We start from the raw sequence: 16983 nt of genomic DNA on the forward strand, positions 1-16983 counted from the left end.
ATATATATATATATATATATATATATATATATATATATATATATATATATATATATATATATATATATATATATATATACTTTCATGTAAATGTGGGCCGGGGATCATATATATTTGTGGGCAAATTCAAACCATTAATTTGCAAATCGCAATATCGGAAATCAAGTAAAAAATGAGCAAGGCCATTTTCCTAAATATTACTCCCTATAAGTTTTTAAAATTAGACGGGTCATTTTTTCTAAATACTACAAAGTTTAGTTTATTTTTAACTGTTAGATTCACTAGATAATAGTTTGGATTTGTCCACATGTTCTCATATGATTATGTATAAAAGAATAATTTCTTCGCCCACATATACATAATTTCTTTCTTCTGGTATTACCAAATGGAGCACGTAGGACAATAGAAATCCTAATGACCATCTTATGTTACAACACCTAATTTGATAGAACACCATACTTAAATACGTTGATAGGACAATAAATTAAATGAGAGTTAATTACAATTACATCCAAATTAAATACAATGTTGTCCTTTGGATAATTACATAAACTATTTACAGGCAGATGAGATCAGCAGATATTACACAGCCATTCGAATGAAGTGAAATTCAGGCTCTGCCATATACTGCCCGGGTTCTCCATCTTTATCTTAATCAGAACATCATACACACACCACGGGAAGCTTATGAAGTGCTCATGATTCCTCCCCTCCCCGTACTTCCCCCAGAAAGAATGATGATACGTCACATGATACCATGCTGACGCCCTCTGCTTCTTCCTCAATTCGCTCGATTCGCCTCTCCCCGCCCCGCCTCTCGGATGATGATCGTAGAACCACGACCGTGCCTCCTTCCTCAGCGACTTCACCGCCAAAATCACCGCCTCGCCGTCCCTTCTCCGGTCGTATAACCTCGCCGCCGGATCGTTGACGCGCCCCGTCAGTAGCTCGGCCTCCGTTTTTATGCCGTAGTAATCCATCAGACTTACCAACTTCTCATCAAACCTGTTCAACATAATATATGTTAGGATCAATCACTCGTCAAAAAAACAGCTAGTAACCAAGGCATAATTTTATTTTTGTATACTGCCCCACACAAATGCTGAATATTAGACTTAGCCTTTACTAGCCTCCGCTCAACTACTTAATACAGGAGCAACTAACCATGTTAGTTGGATTGTTAGCTTGTTACAAGTTTTTGACTCTTAAAGAGAGCCACCTATTGACTTTTTTTAATTTAAGTAGTGACAACCTAATTTATTTCCTTATATCATGTGCCAGGTCATAAGACAGGATTTACTTAGTGCAGATTTTCGGGTCTGAGGATTTCCTGGTCAAGACAGGAGAAATTATACCTGGTTTTGTAATCAAAAGCTTCCTGGATGTAATCTTTGAAGCCGTCGACTTCCATGGCCCGATCGTAGGATTTCTTGGCCACGCTCAAGGTAAAAGGGCTGATGAAGCTCCAGTTGGCGGAGATATCCTTCACTTGCCGGAACAGCTTGCCAATAACTCGCTTAGATTCGTAGAAGGGCTTCCCGGGCTTGTCCAAGAAATCCGGATACTCCTTTACGCGCAGGTGGGACGGTATCTCAGCCGGAACGCCGGTCTTGGGGAAGTCGACTGCTACCGAGAATATGCGAGCGAGTTCTAAACAGGGCTCACTCAGCGCCATGTCCGGTTCTTTGTCCGCAAACACCACATGGGCGATCGAAATTACGCCTAAATTGTCGTTTAGAATGTAGTCTGCGAAGTACTTTTGAATTTCCTGATGAGGAAATTAAAGAACACATTATATATATTACCCCGTCTCATTTTGGTTGTCTGATTCCTTTAAGTTTGAAGTTATTTTTAATCTAATTTTTCATAATATTAAGTTTAACATTAATATATAAACTTTATATATTTAAAAATTACATTAAAAATACTATTAAACACAAAACTTAAATTTAAAAATAATAAAAAATTACTAAAGAAAATAAGGGCGTGTATTCAATCACAATTTTCATGAACTTTTAAATACTTTTATCAACTTTAAAAGTTTGGTGGTATTCAATTTAGACTTTTATAAACTCTTTAAAAGTCTACATGTATTCAATTCAAACTTTTCAAAACTCTTTAAAAGTATACATGTATTCGATTCAGACTTTTATAGAGTTATTATAAGTCTACTGGTATTCAAAAAGTTACTGAGTCAGAATAGGATTTCTATAGACTTTCTCTTCATTAATATAAATAGATGAAATCCAACCCTCCAACCCCAAACTTTTCAACATTCTCTATAGACTTTTTTTTCCTCTATCTAAAGACAAATTTTTCATCAATTTTATGGTACGTTTCAAATCTTTCATAAATACTTTTTTTTAATGTTCAGGCAAATTTTTTGTTGTCATCGCAACAAAATAATTGCTGCAATCGCAGCAAATTTTTTAATTTATAAATTTTAAATTTTAAATTTTATTTAATTAATATGTTTATAATTTTATATAATTGTATGTTTATTAATTATTAATTTATATATATTGTATTAAGTTGAGTTCTTTAAAAGATATTTATTGGTTTAGCATTAGTTATTTCATTAGTTCAAGAAATATTTTTATTGGCTATATTTATAAAAATTGATTATATTTTCTTTATGAATAATATACTCTATTTTTATGACATTAGTATTTATTTTATTTTTTTTTTACAATGCACTAATTTATAGATAATATATTAATAGAAGTTATGGAATGTTTGTGAGGGTGTATTCAATTTAGAGTTTTAATGACTTTTGTAAACTTTTTAATATGAAAAAGTTTTTAAAAGTCTATAAATGTTGGTTCTATGGATATTTATAAACTCTTACAAAGTTTATAAAAGTTTAAAATATTCTAGGAAAGTTTACAAAAACTCTACAAAAGTCAATTAAAATCCATCACTTTAAAAGTATTTAAAAGTTCATGAAAGTCGTGATTGAATACACCCCCGTAAAAGAATTTGTTTGACCAATGAATAGTAAATAGGACAGGTAAAATCGGAAAGGAGTATTAATTAGTAGCAACATAAAAATATGACCTTATCATAACTTAACATGTTAGTGGAGATTGCATGTAAAGAAAAGTACCTGTATGGTAACATCATGGTCCAGCTGTATTACAGGTGCAGGTGTATAATCCATGGGTGATACGATCCTCTTTGGAATAAGGTCAGGGTCCCAACAAACAAAGTAAATATCCCCATCCAAATCACTTCCAGAACATTCGTTTGGGTGTGGTCTGTCATCCAAATTAAACAAGATCATAAAAAGGATTATAAACTGCGGCCAAAATTACTTTTAGCCATAAATGCTTTATAGAGAGAGAGAGAGTAATTAAGATTGTGTAATTGAATTTGTGTAATTAAGTTAGATGTTAATGATGTCCACAGACAACTCAGTTGGTCACATGGATAAAGTTTAAAAAGAAAAAAATCACAGATTGAGTTCTTGTGCACAGTAAGCCTCTGATCTCATCATAAATAGTATAGGACAACCTCTCAAAGTGAGGGATCCCCTTGTACACAGTATACATTATGATCTGTAGTGTGGAGTTTGCTTAGTCCACGCGCCATCGAATAAGGGTTTTCTGATAATTTAAAAAAATGGTGTAGAAAAATTGCATACCTATTACCCTTTTGTGGAAACACAATGCAGTCAACCATGTGGTGCAAGCCACGGACATCAACGGCTTTGAGAACACGGACATCGCCGGGATGATAGCATGGGTTTTTAGCGACGACAACGGGTCCCAAAATGATGCCATCGGAGTTGTATCTAGAGACGCCGGTGAGATGAGGGTGTCGGCGTCCGGCACCGGAGTACTGAATAAACACCTCCCCGTAATCCAGCGTTCCCGTTTCATCCAGGCACCCCATCATCGACCTCCCGTCGGGGATAAATATCCTCGTCTTCGTCCTCAACTCCTGCAACTTCGTTCCCCTGACCGTCTGCAACATCGAGGACAGGAACGGCTCCACGTTCGGCTTGTAACCGCACCGGAGCATCTCGATGAGCACATTCGCGTGCTCTCCCGGCGGCATCAGCTCCAGAAACTCCTGCGCCTTGTTCGGATCGGTTAGCATATCGTCCAGCTGGCTAACAACCTCCCTCTGTTTCCGCTCGAACACTTCATCGCTGATCCCTAGCGTAGACAGGAGAGTGATGATTTGCCGGTTCAGGTAACACGGCTGATACTTGCTCCATGATAGAACATCGAGCTTTGTGTTGCCGGATTCGTATTTGAGCATGCTTTTTCGCAGGGACAGTTTCCTGGTCGAAGTTGGATCGACTGCGACGACGCCTTTGTAACCGCCGTACCGGATTTGATACGCGGAAGGCGGTTTTTTCAGTCCGCATTTTTCGGCGACTTTTTTGGCGAATTCTGCGGAGATCTTCCCGATCCCGTCGGAGAATGTGTACTTTGTGCCGTCGTCTTTCTGCAGCTCTACATCTGGAATTAGTTCGAGGTCGTAACTTTCTACGCTGGAAGTTTCTCTGGAAGAACCAAAGGATTGGCCGAGTCTGGCGGCGTATTTCGCCACGTTTTTTATGTTCTGAAACTCTCCCATCCATGCTCGGATATCGGCGGCAGTAAGTCCAGATCTCGAAGCAAACATCCAACAAGAATTTTCCCTCAATTGACTGGACGAAAACGCCAGAAACTCGAACTTTCGGTCTCCGATCACGATGCCGTTTTCAAGCGTGGTCAGAATCCTCTTATAAATCTCCGTCCTGGAGACGTCGCCGGCGGAAGACGGGCGCGAGCACAGATCGACCGAGTGCATTTTCTCCAAATCCTCATCCACGAACGAGACGCGGAGAAAGCGATCAATATCTTCGCGAAACTGGCGCAATACGCGATTGGACATATTCGCCTCCGGTCCGAAGAAATAAACCCTAATAGGAGTAACCGAAACTCGGCGGACATACGCAATCCCTTCGTCCATGCTCCTCGCCGGCTTTTTCCGCTGCTGCTTAAACCTGTTGTACTCCTGCGTCAACAATTTCGCAGGATCGTAACAGCAATCCTTCAATCGCTGCATTTTCTCCAACGCATACTCGATCCGCTCAACCTCAAACCTCTTCGGATCAAGCAACTGGAAGAACTTCTCGTCCAGCGCCGGCCCCGGAATGCACCCGTGCTGAACCAGAGAGCTGATCTTGAACACTATTTTGAACGGCAAATCCAGTCTGCTCGGAGGATTCACGATCGGAACCAGAGACGAGTTGGATGAAAACGAGGAACCATCATCGAGATAGAAGGGAGTCTTAGTTTCGCTGTAGTTTGCAAAACTGTGGTGAAAATTTGGAAGGTAGGCATTTGAAGGAAGCTGCAAACACAAGGCGGTGGATTGTCCAATGGTGCAATTTTGAGTGAAATCTCTTGTTCTAACCCATTGATCTTCCGGAGCTTCCAGATAGAACGTGTTCACGGAGTCTTCAGGTTCAGTCTTCTTATATATCCTTGGAGCTGCAAACAACTGAAACAACACAGGTATACCATACCAGTCAATATATTCAAAACAACTTAGAAAGTTGGACCTAGAGATCAGACTTAGTAACTACAAGATTATACCTCCTAGCAATCTATTAGTCTTCTTAATTTGAATTGATTAATTACGAGTAACTTAGTTTATTTTCATGAAGTTCTTTATCAACTAGAGTCACAAGACATGTTTATCATGTGTGGTCTTTTGCCAACTAAGCATGATTGCAAGGTAGGTTTACTTATTGAGATTCTTTGTCAACTAGAGTCACAAAATAAGTTTATCTCGTAAGCTCGAGACATATACCATGTATATTTGGAGTCTCGATAGACTACTTAGATTATTTACCCTCTTGAAGCCGACCTTTCCCTGACTAGGTCATAAGGGATATCAACGGAGCGGGGTGGGGGTGGGGACATACCCCCATTCCCGCTCTGACTTTCTCTCCCAATTCCCATCCTTGTCCCCATCGTTGTCGAAAATGGGAATAATTTCTCCATCCCCACGGGAATTATCGAGGAACGGCGAATTCCCGACCCTAATTTTGTCCCTATTTCTGTTCACGTCAAAGTGGAGGGTTGGGTTCCTCGTCAAATACAAATACAATTGACATCCTTACATATGGTAGGTTTACCCTATGAGTGAAATATATCCAGACCCGTGAATTGGATTAAGACGATAAGCTATGAGTAAGCTAGATTAATTCGACTAAGTTCATAAGCCAGGAACGAACAAAAAAAAAAAACAAAGAATGTGGTATAAATACAAGGAAAATCAGAGAAAACCTGTATAACGAGGAACTTAGAATTCTTGCCCCGGGGAAAATGCTGCGTGACCCTCCAGATGTCTTCATACGAGAGCAGAAACTTGTACTGATCATTGTCATAAAACAAGAACAAAGAAACATACTTAAACCCAATCCCGAACTTCACGCCGACATTAGCCTTTCTCCACAGCACACAAAACCTGTCCTCGGAGATCTGACACCCAAAGCAGACAGGCGTCGTGTCAATTTCGTGGGCGTAGATTCTTGGCTCCACAATGGGAGTTTCCACTTTCTTAGCCGTCAACAAGGATTCGCCATAGTACAACGTTTTGTGTCGGTTATTGGCTAAATCCAGTATCTGTTCCGCGCTCTCCTCCGTTTTGAATTGTACGATGGCGAACGGTTTAGCATTCGTTCCTTTGGTCATCTTCATCTGCAAGGCGAAAATGGTCTCCTTTCCTGTGTGCTCTTCTAGGCATTGTTTGGTTACGTCTGCAGACACCAGCTCTGGGAACCCAAACACCTGAATTGTCTTTCCCATGTATGTATGTATATGTTGATAGATAGATACACAAACAGCAACTTCAAAGGTAGTCCTACATAAAATGTTTCAAAATATGTAAGTAAATAAACTGTACTGATACACATGACACAATTCAAATACATAGTTTAAATACTAGGTAATCACAAGGTTACAAATTCGATTCCAACAGGACAACGGGAGGGACCTATTAACTTTCTTAATTTGAGCTGGTTAGTTATAAGTGCTTTAGACTGATTTATCTTTTTTGTGATATTACAATGCGAGATTTATTCAATATACACCACTAGGTATTAGTAGACTAATCTTACATAAGAGTAAATGTTTAGTTTGTAATTGTGATGAGTACCTTTTAGGGTAGACGAACTAGGCAGTCAATCTAGTTTCTCGCGAATTAAATAAGGAAAGAATAATACCTTTAGAAGACGTGAGAATCTGTACACCGGTCGGAGTTTCCACTAATCTTCTTAGAGTGCACACGAACAATAATCTAGCTAGATAACTCTTGATAAATTTTCAAAGACAAACCAACAAAAATTCATAGTCTTCAATTTGGGTTAGTTATCATTTGCATGACATGTATCCACATCAAATGATTGTGCAAAAATTGAACAAACAATATAATCCAACAATTTGATGCTCACATAAAATCTTGCTTGGTAATCTTATGTTTGGTTAATTATTAGAATTTGATATTCACATTTATGCAATATTTGGATGCAGTAAAGATCAACTTTGCTAGAGTCATCAAAGAAAATAACTATATATAAAAGATCATGCTTCCACAATGTATATCAAGTTTCATAGACGATGTGTTCATTTGTTTGATGAATCAAGCCAGAAAACAACCTCAACAAAATAGAAAAGACAAAATTGAAACTAGGTAATTGTGTTTATGTATTGGGTTTTGGAGTTTAATTACCTATCCTCAGTGCTCAACAGCTCTCTAATAATACCAAACAGCTTCAAGATGAGAAAATGGCTATATATATGATCAATCAGTAAAAAACACCAGAGCAGTATTTTTTTTACCTGGATGTGCTATATATACGTACAGAAAGATATATATGCACCTATATATTTGGTGTGTTTGTGTGTCTCTTTATATAGGGAGAGGGCGAGCAAAATATCTAAGACAACATAGGAGGGCGGCTATTGATGGTCAAATTCCTTACTTAACACAAGTTGTTTTCCTTTCTATTATATTCTTTTCATGAATTTCAGTCATAAATTATATGGATAAAAGGGGCCAATACAATTAGCATAGTTTTTTTTTTTTTTTTTTTGCCATCTTTTGTCAAAAGCATATGTATTTTTTTTTTGTTGGGTGACAAGGGAAACCTAGCTGCAATCACTATTTGAAAGTGTGTGCTGAATGAATTTCACTTGTGTATAATAGCCTACACAAATCACATTGAAATGTATATCACAATAAGAAGATGTTATGCAACGGTTTTGACCAAGTGGATGCTGACAATACTCAAACTCGAGCATATGTATTCTTATTTTAAAGATGTAATAAAACCTAAACCGCTTAACTTAATTAAATTAGAATAAAGCTACAAGCACAAAAAGATTTCATCATTCATCTACTGTCACGGTGTATAATTTGTATTTCATTAATAAATAGATTTTTTTTAAAACCCAAGTGGCCGGGATCAATCATGAATAACCAATGAATAAAAAAATTATTGTCATGTCGGATTGTAAAAAAGTTTGGACACACTAGATTTATCCTTAGCCAATTAGGGAGGAATTCCTTTAAAATCAATTAATAAAAACACACCACATCAACCTTTGGTAGACATTTTTGTCCCAAAAAACGCATGTAATCTTACTTTCTACCTCATTTTTAACTCCCGAATAACATAAAATGCCCCAATTAATTTATAAACAATTAAATAAATGGATCACAAATTTTTACTCATTTTTTTCTTCTAATAAATTTAAAACATGTGACAAAAATTTTACTCCTGATCCTAAAAAATACATACACAACCAGATTAATATTTAAGGAACAAACAATATTTTATTTTCATATAAATATTCCATTATATTGATGCCAAAGATCAAAGGAAGGATCATTTAGTACGTATGCAAGTACTAGATTTAATATTGTTTTAGTACGTATGACTCCACGGTAAAGAAAGAATCATCGAACAGTATTGTTTGATCAATATTTTAAATAAAAAATTAATTAATAAAAAGAATAGGAGTATTAAAATGAAAAGGTGAGAATGAGAAGAATGGAAACTAACATGTTTAATCTTACGTATATTCTAAACATCTTCTCTACCCACTAAGCAAAGAATTTATCCTTCTGCCTTGATGACGTACACCCATGACGTTTATGCAAAACCCAGCCTTAAGAGAAATGTCTTTTGTGACGATCAACTAAGGGTCGATTAAAAAAATAAAAAAATAAAAAGGTTTTTAAAACATGATTATTTTTTGGTGTTTGGTTTTTATGGAATAAATTAATTCGAGTGATCCAAATTATTTAAACTAATAAATAAATGATAGATAATAAAGACAAGATGATAAGTGGAAAAGACAAAGTGTTGTTTAATCAATTGTGTTATGAGATTACAAGAGATTGAATTGTGATGTCAAAACAAGACAAATAAGTGGTCTAGCCTATGTGTTCAGTTGAGTTACCATGATTTACATCCTCCCAAATGTTTTATTAGGTCGGGGCGTTGATCGATTTACATCTCCCAATTGTGTAATGCCCCATAACCGGCCCACGCAAGATCTTCATCTTCTCATATATTTTTATACACACATTCTATACCGTTCATACATTTTTCAATTTTTGTATTATTTCATACGGTAGTTGATCGATTCGTATACATACCGATCTATTAACACTATCAATGTCGTTTTACTTTATGATCCACTATATATATTATATGAATCATATATGGTCCACAATAAAATTTACCCAGGATCACTTTGTTTTTGCGTAATAGTCTGCAATTTACACAATATATATATATATATATATATATATATATATATATATATATATATATATAATAGGCACTAGGACGAATTCGACCGAGAGATGTTGGAAGAAGTTATTTTTGTCTTTATTTATCATGGAGTTGAGAATTTTCTCTAAGTTGTTTCTCAATTTTAAAAAGTATATTTTTTGCCTTTTGGGAGGGTAAGTGGAAGAGGGCAAAGAGTGAGGAATTGAGATCCACTTTTTATACCTTATAAACAACCACTTATACACTCAATCTACATTGTCAATAATCTTATTGACTTGAATTACCTTGATTGCAAAAACAGAATACTTCTTGCTTGCTTCATATTACCCCAACATCATGTTAAAAGAATATATATTGTGCTTTTGAAAATTGTATTACTCTTTGGCATTGGGTGTAGCAATTCAAATAATTTGATTCAAAAATAGTAATCCTCCAAACTTGCCTGCTTGACACGGTGCACATCACTTCCCTTAATCATTATGAGCAAATAAATATATAAAATTTACCTCTTCGTTTTTTCGCTATAAAGAGAGTTGTTTCAAGGACTAATAAAGTCACTTCTTACATAAACTCAATTTCTTTCCATTAAAATGGAGAAAACTTGGGGTGTTTGGATAATTTTATGCTTGAAAAAAGTTGGAGTTGATGTATTACAAGAGTTAACAATTCCTTGTTCTAATTCTTGTTTAATTGATCACGAGAGTGACTTGTAGATTAGAATTCTTACGTGCATCCCTTCAAGTCTTCAATCCCTTGATTAGTTGATTTTTCATCCTATAGGTTTGCTTGCATCAAGGAAATAATATTCACTAACTTGAGTCCTATTTCCCTAAAAATGACGTCACATATGTGCATTTTATGCTACATACACCACAAGCTAAACATTGCATTTCAACGGTGATCAAGTGGGTAAAAGCATTATTTTTGTATCAAAAGGTTATAGATTTGACCAACACATTCTTGATTAAGTCCATTCCATATAATCTTTTTAGTGTAGTTCTCTCGAATAGTAGCTTAGCTTCTTTGTTTAAATTTTTTTTAAAGAAAAATAGAACTTTTTATTCTTATTCGATCCATTCACATGTCTTGTTGGCCAGCACAAAAAGATACGATACGTGCAAAATATGCATTGAATATATTTTTCACTGTAGACATCCTATATATGACATTCTTATATATGACATTCTTATCAACAATAGCTTGATTATATGACATTCTTTACAACCCCAATTAAATTGATCATACTTTTAACTAAATAACCACAATATTAATATATTATAATTTCGACACTCCATAAGAACAATCTATCAACTTTCTTAATTTAAACCAATCAGCTATGAATAACTTAAATTGATTTATCTCATTATGATTATTTGTGGGTAAGTAAATTTCTATAGTCACTCAACAAAAAACTCTAAATTAGATTAATTTTTATTTGACAATAAACTTTTTTTTTTCCTCTTACGCATTTAAGTTATTTTCTCACTTTTCTTTTCTATAACCAAGATTCCTAGATTTAACTATATTTGAACTTCATGGACCCATTCTAAACCTATGAGGAGATAAATGAAGCTATGGGTTTTTTCCAACTTTTCTGTTGGACCATCTCTTATCTAGGACAATGCAAGGCAACATCTGCAGAATGTAAACCTCAAAAATCCTCCAATAAAACATATCTTTAACTTTTATTAAAACTTTCAAACAAAAATCTACTCTGCAACATGGACAACATTCATAACTCCACAGCCAAAAAATAAAAACTGTTCCAATAAATCTGCCCTTTTATGGGCATTCAAGTGAGATGGTAAAATTTTGTTTTGGCTGTGTGTTTGATTCAACCTATAGCAGCTTCTCTGCAATTTGAACCGCGTTAAGGGCAGCTCCCTTGCGTATTTGATCACCACAGACGAAGATGTCCAACCTTCTCAGAACCGAACAGGTAAAAAGTGAGATTTTTAGACAAAAGAGTACGATATAATAAGTATCATTGGGACGGGGGCTTTACCCGTAATCCCCGTCTTGGGAAATGTCACGTCGTATCCTCCCAACTGCAACGTCGTCTTTGTTGGAAACTTCGAGTGGCGTGGGAAATCTGTTTGCAGCACGATCGTCAACGACTACTATGCCCGGTGCATTCTTGAGAATATCCTTAGCCGTCTCCTGCGTAACCAGGAAAACACAATAGCAAGAATGGAATTCGCTGTTTGGCCAAAAACCAAGTTAATTTAAGGTTGTTTTTCAGTCAACCTTTGATCAAAAGTTTTTAAATTTTCTCTCCTTTAAGAATGTACAGCTAAATTATTGTAGATCACAACTGAAAGCCAACTTGAAACAAAGTTCCACGCAAAACATTCGATAATCAAATCCAATTCCAGTGCATAAAGCAGTAGATTAATTCATCTAGATGAAAACATACCAACATATTGCAGGCTCAAAAATCGAAACTTATAGCCCAATTCCACCCTTGAATTAAATTTTTCAGGAAAAAAAAAAAAAAAAAAAAAGTCGGTTAACAATATCATAAACTAAGTAAAAAAGCATTACCTCATCCAGGGGTTTCTCAAATTGAAGATTCACACTCTCGGCATGAGCACGCATAACTGGAATTCGTATGCATGTTGCTGTCACTTTAACATCCTTGTCGTTCTACAACGGAATAAAGAACGAAGCTTATTTAATAAGCACTTTTGCACGAAAGAACTCAAACAGAAGAGGTCATAGCACTGGTAAGTCGAAGAAGAAATCAGTACCCATATTTTCCTCGTCTCTTTTACCAATTTCATCTCCTCTTCATTGTAACCATTTGATTGAATAGATGCATTATGTGAGAATAGGTTGAAAGCATACTGTCAATAAGTTTACAATAATTAGATACAACGCAACATCTTACATTAGATGAAACATGTAGTATTGTAGTATCGTGTAGGAGGAAACCCGACAAACCTGCTGCTTAAAGATGTTACAGGTTGGTTCTTTCCCGTCTAAGACCTACTTTAGATAAAGAAAGTGATTAGAATTTAGAACCAAGAGTTACCTCTAAATAGACTACATATACAATGCAAAAGCAGGGAAAAGATGACAGGAAACCTCACGAGTCTGCAGAACAAGCTCTTCCATGGCTGCAGCACCAGCCCCACTGGCAGCCTGGTATGTGCTAACAACCATACGTTTAACCTGTAAAACAATGAACATTGTACATAAACGTGATTTTCTATTCGTTTTAGAGGTTATTGAGCTGTTGAGCTGTCAAAGATTAACAAGAGAAGCACCGAACACCTTTCTATAATCAGCTAATGTTGTCAGCCAGTCAAAACAGCTAAAACAATCAACTTTCAAGTAAATCAATCAGCTATGAGCTAAATGATTCAAATATGTCAACGAGACAAATTCCTATGATATTTAAGAAGAGGGACACTTATAGCTAGTAGGCACTGTTGCAAAAATCAGTCTTAGGCGCCCCTAAACCGTGGCGATTTTCCTCCTAGGCGCCCGCCTAGCGCCTAACTCGGCGGAGTTAACTCGTCCATTTCGATCGAGTTAACAGAGTTAATCTGGTCAGCTTAGGCTTGCTAATTTATATATATATATGGCATATGCCATATGTACACCAACACATGCACTATTCTTTTTAGTTAGCCGCATAGGTGCCCGCTTAGACCGTCTAGCCACTAGACGTTCCTTTACTGCCAAAAAGTGCCTAGCTCTTAGTGCAACCATGCTAGCAGGTAAGGTAAGGCATAACTTTATTTCCTTATATCTACTTAGGAGCGAGCACAAGGCAAGGTGCCTTCAGGCCGCCTAACAATTCCCTCGTCACCTGTTGGACTTGACCTTCGGACCTCCGCCCAACAATTGCAATTATCATTTATCAATAGTCTCCTCCTTTAACTTAAAACAATCTCGTACCAGTGAATAGCAAAGCATTAACCTAAATTTGCATAGGAAACAATTAAAGAATCAAATATACAAATGTATACAACGTAACTCTCTCACCTTAGCCCGGAGATGAAGCGGTGTGGCGGCCATTAAGCAAATAATGGTGGAGCAATTGGGATTGGCAATGATCGCTCCCTTCCCAGACCCAACCTTAATATGCGCCATGGCGTCCGCATTAACCTCGGGGATCACTAGCGGCACGCCATCGTCCATCCTAAAAGCCGAGCTGTTATCCACCACAACGGCCCCCTTCCGGGCCGCAATCGGGCCAAATTTCTTGCTGATAGACCCGCCGGCGCTGAACAGAGCAATGTCGACGCCGTCAAAGCTTTCCTCGGTGAGCTCTTCGACGGTGTAGTGCTTGCCTTCGAAGGCGACGCCCCTCCCCGCGGAGCGCTTGCTGGCGAGGAGCTTGAGGGAGCGGTACGGGAAGTCGCGGTCGGAGAGGACGGAGAGGAACTCCTGGCCCACGGCGCCGGTGACGCCGACAATGGCCACGGAGGGGGCGTCCTCGCGAAGCGACATGCGGACGCGGGCGGCGGAGGAGCGGGGAGTGGGGGCGGAGAGGAATTGGTGGTGGGGAAGAGAAAGAGATGAGAGCTTCATTGGAAGATGAGGCGGCGAGAGGGTTTAAGGAGAAATGAAGGAAATAAGAATGGCGGAATAGAAGGGAGAAGCAGTGCATTATTATAGTATGGAGTATGGAGTATGGAGTATGGAGTAGAGTTTTACGGAGAAAACAACTTTGGCATGTTCCTCGTCAATGCCCATATTGACTAATATACTATTGCTAAACAATATGTTACTCCGTACTAGGTGGTTTCAACTTTCCATCAACTCGGAGGGTGAAGGGGACTCCTTACACGCATCAAGTAATGAGAAATATTCTTCAGACTTGAGATCAATACAAGCGGTCGGGGTTTAATACGCGTCAAGATTGAGGATACCGACTTAAAGCGGCATACTTCATGACCTTACTGCTTAAGTCTCCAGACTTTCTCATAACAAGTCCTTATTTCCCGATTCAGCATGATAACAAGTCCTTATTTCCCAATTCAGCACGGCTCGAACAGACCTCATGACAAGGAGAGACATCTTGCCACACAAGTACGGTACTGATTCCGCTTGGCCGAAATCCGTGCATGTGCTCCACGTGCTTAGCATGCTGAGGGCTCAGAACCTATCCCCTAGTTTCGCTAGGGGGGTGTATTTAATCATGATTTTTATAGATTTTTAAAGACTTTTATCAACTTTAAAAGTTTGGCGGTATTCAATTTAGATTTTTAAATACTCTTTAAAAGTCTACCGGTATTGGATTCAGACTTTTCAAAACTCTTTAAAAGTATATTGGTATTCGATTCAGACTTTTATAGAGTATTTAAAAGTCTACTGGTATTCAAAAAGTTAATAACTTTCATTGACTCTGTTAGAATAGAACTTCTGTAGACTTTTTCTTCATTAATATAAATAGAAGAAATCCGACCCTTGATAGGGATAAAATCCGGTCTCCGTATCCCGATCTCTCTCTCTGCGTAAGGACTCAGTCAGGCCCTTAGATTCTATTCCCGGTCTGCCGAGCCTTGTACACTACACTCCGGGCCGCCGCGGCAACCCGGGCGGGATTCGAAGTAGGGGTCTCATATCCACTTATCGTAAGCGCATTGGACCGATAGCGTGACCGGTGCATGTCCGCCACGTGTCCTGCATGCAGCCCGACCGGAGTAGGCCTGGCCATATCCGCTATAAAAGGCGCATTTAATGTAGAGAGATGGACTTTTGGCTATTTCCTCTTGAACAGTAGCTAAAGAGACCGGGAGCCGCTGACCCACTGTCACGGAGCTTGGTCACACCTAGAGTATTCTTTCCTATACTCTACCATATATTAATACGAATATTCTCTTCCGTATTATACTGTATCATTTTGGCGCCGTCCGTGGGGACCGAAGTAACAAGCCGAGTCCCGTTCTACCTAACTTCAATCTCCAAGCATGTACCCATATATGGATTATTTTGCCGCTGCGGATCCAGAGCAGGAGGCACCTCCCGACCTACGTTCCCGCCTTAGCTCTAGAGACGACCCGAGCAATACCATAAATCCGCCGGCGGCTGATCCTGTCAACATGATTCACCCTCCCCAAGCATTCCCTATACCGGTCGGACCGATACCGTACCAGTACCCACCATACCCGCTTGATCCGACCGCTCATTGGTGGACCACTTCTCCTCGTTTCTATCCGACACCTTATGCCCCTCCTTTCCCGTTCCAGCCGGCACCGCCCACTCAACTGCACACTCAGCCGCCGGTCCCTCATCCGGATACTACGACGATCGAGGCTGCGGCCACCCACTCGCCCGCTAGGAGGGCGCAGTCCGAAAGGCGACCGATCTCCTCTAGATTACAAGAACCGACATCGGCGCGTCGACCTGCTCTGTCGCGTTTGGGCGCCTCAAGTTCCAGACCACCTCCAGCCCAAGAAGAGGCGCCGAGAGTCAGTGTTCTGGACCGAATCGACCCGCCGATGGAGAGAGGGCGTCGACCATTACATGTCCCGACCGCGACCGAAGCTGATTCAAGTGAAGCAAGTTCTTCGGATTCCCGTCACCATAGACGCCGTAAACCAACCCGTCCGCCCGGTCTTTCGCGTNGAGGAAGTTAACGCCATACTTTCAAGGCCGGGTGATCCGGGTGCTCACCGATCAACCGATAGGGGCCATACTCCGGACGACCACTTCCTCCGGTCGGTTAATTAAGTGGGCAATGATGTTGACCCAGTTCGCAATCGAATACACGCCGAGACCGGCCATCAAAGGACAAGCCGTAGCAGATTTCGTCGTAGAATGTTCAGCACGTGACAGGACCACCCCGGTGACCTCCGACACTCCCCCGGTGGAATGGGAAATTGCAACAGATGGGTCAAGCTGCAAGCAGGGCGCCGGCGCTAGTATAGTTCTTACCAGCCCGGAGGGCTTCAAAGTTTACTACGCCCTGTCGCTTGCTTTCTCACCGACCAACAATGAAGCGGAGTACGAGGCCTTCATAGCCGGCCTGCGGCGCGCCCGCTCTCTGGGGGCTCGGCATGTGAGGATCCGGACTGACTCAGCCCTAGTCGTCGGACAGGTCACCGGCGCTTTCGAAACAAAAGGGGAACGGCTAGCCCGGTACCGCGACTACGCTTTATCCATTATGGGATCGTTCGACGCTTGCATAGCCGAGCACATTCCACGGGCCGAGAATGCGG

At 39.3% G+C, this 16983-nt stretch overlaps 2 protein-coding genes and 1 long non-coding RNA gene across 8 annotated transcripts; 1 reads left to right on the forward strand and 2 right to left on the reverse strand.

Moving 5' to 3' along the window:
• Window positions 1-355: 355 nt before the first annotated feature.
• Window positions 356-7873, reverse strand: LOC116025786 (probable RNA-dependent RNA polymerase 1). 6 transcript variants are annotated; one of them, XM_031267126.1, is made up of 7 exons: window positions 7735-7873; window positions 7229-7302; window positions 6291-6867; window positions 3644-5499; window positions 3107-3257; window positions 1356-1768; window positions 356-1005 (listed from the first exon to the last, which is right to left on the reverse strand). In XM_031267126.1, exons 3-7 carry the CDS (start codon window positions 6810-6812, stop codon window positions 573-575), a joined length of 3375 nt encoding a protein of 1124 aa, XP_031122986.1. In that variant the 5' UTR covers window positions 6813-6867; window positions 7229-7302; window positions 7735-7873; the 3' UTR covers window positions 356-572. The 6 variants fall into 6 exon arrangements, with proteins under 6 accessions (XP_031122986.1, XP_031122985.1, XP_031122987.1 ...); XM_031267125.1 differs by having other exon boundaries at window positions 7229-7316; XM_031267127.1 differs by having other exon boundaries at window positions 7229-7357.
• Window positions 872-1882, forward strand: LOC116025788. The gene is made up of 2 exons (XR_004099721.1): window positions 872-971; window positions 1282-1882. It is a non-coding gene; the product is annotated as an uncharacterized LOC116025788 (long non-coding RNA).
• Window positions 7874-11466: 3593 nt separating the features above from the next.
• Window positions 11467-14502, reverse strand: LOC116025926 (aspartate-semialdehyde dehydrogenase). The gene is made up of 7 exons (XM_031267305.1): window positions 13802-14502; window positions 12896-12982; window positions 12752-12796; window positions 12559-12654; window positions 12353-12454; window positions 11814-11968; window positions 11467-11729 (listed from the first exon to the last, which is right to left on the reverse strand). Exons 1-7 carry the CDS (start codon window positions 14348-14350, stop codon window positions 11648-11650), a joined length of 1116 nt encoding a protein of 371 aa, XP_031123165.1. The 5' UTR covers window positions 14351-14502; the 3' UTR covers window positions 11467-11647.
• Window positions 14503-16983: the final 2481 nt, after the last annotated feature.

This window comes from Ipomoea triloba, chromosome 7 (assembly GCF_003576645.1).
Source record: "Ipomoea triloba cultivar NCNSP0323 chromosome 7, ASM357664v1".
Lineage (NCBI taxonomy): Eukaryota > Viridiplantae > Streptophyta > Magnoliopsida > Solanales > Convolvulaceae > Ipomoea > Ipomoea triloba.

Bases quoted from the DNA above. Each gene is read 5' to 3' on its own strand.
- LOC116025786 (XM_031267128.1), bottom strand. From the start codon at position 6,812: ATGGGAAAGACAATTCAGGTGTTTGGGTTCCCAGAGCTGGTGTCTGCA. The intron at 3,258-3,643 runs GTATGCAATTTT...TTTGGATGACAG, and splicing joins TTTCCACAAAAGGGTAATAG to ACCACACCCAAACGAATGTT. The intron at 1,769-3,106 runs GTACTTTTCTTT...TTTCCTCATCAG, and splicing joins ACCATGATGTTACCATACAG to GAAATTCAAAAGTACTTCGC.
- LOC116025926 (XM_031267305.1), bottom strand. From the start codon at position 14,350: ATGAAGCTCTCATCTCTTTCTCTTCCCCACCACCAATTCCTCTCCGCC. The intron at 12,983-13,801 runs GTGAGAGAGTTA...ATTGTTTTACAG, and splicing joins CGCTTCATCTCCGGGCTAAG to GTTAAACGTATGGTTGTTAG. The intron at 11,730-11,813 runs GTAAAGCCCCCG...GGTTCTGAGAAG, and splicing joins TCCCAAGACGGGGATTACGG to GTTGGACATCTTCGTCTGTG.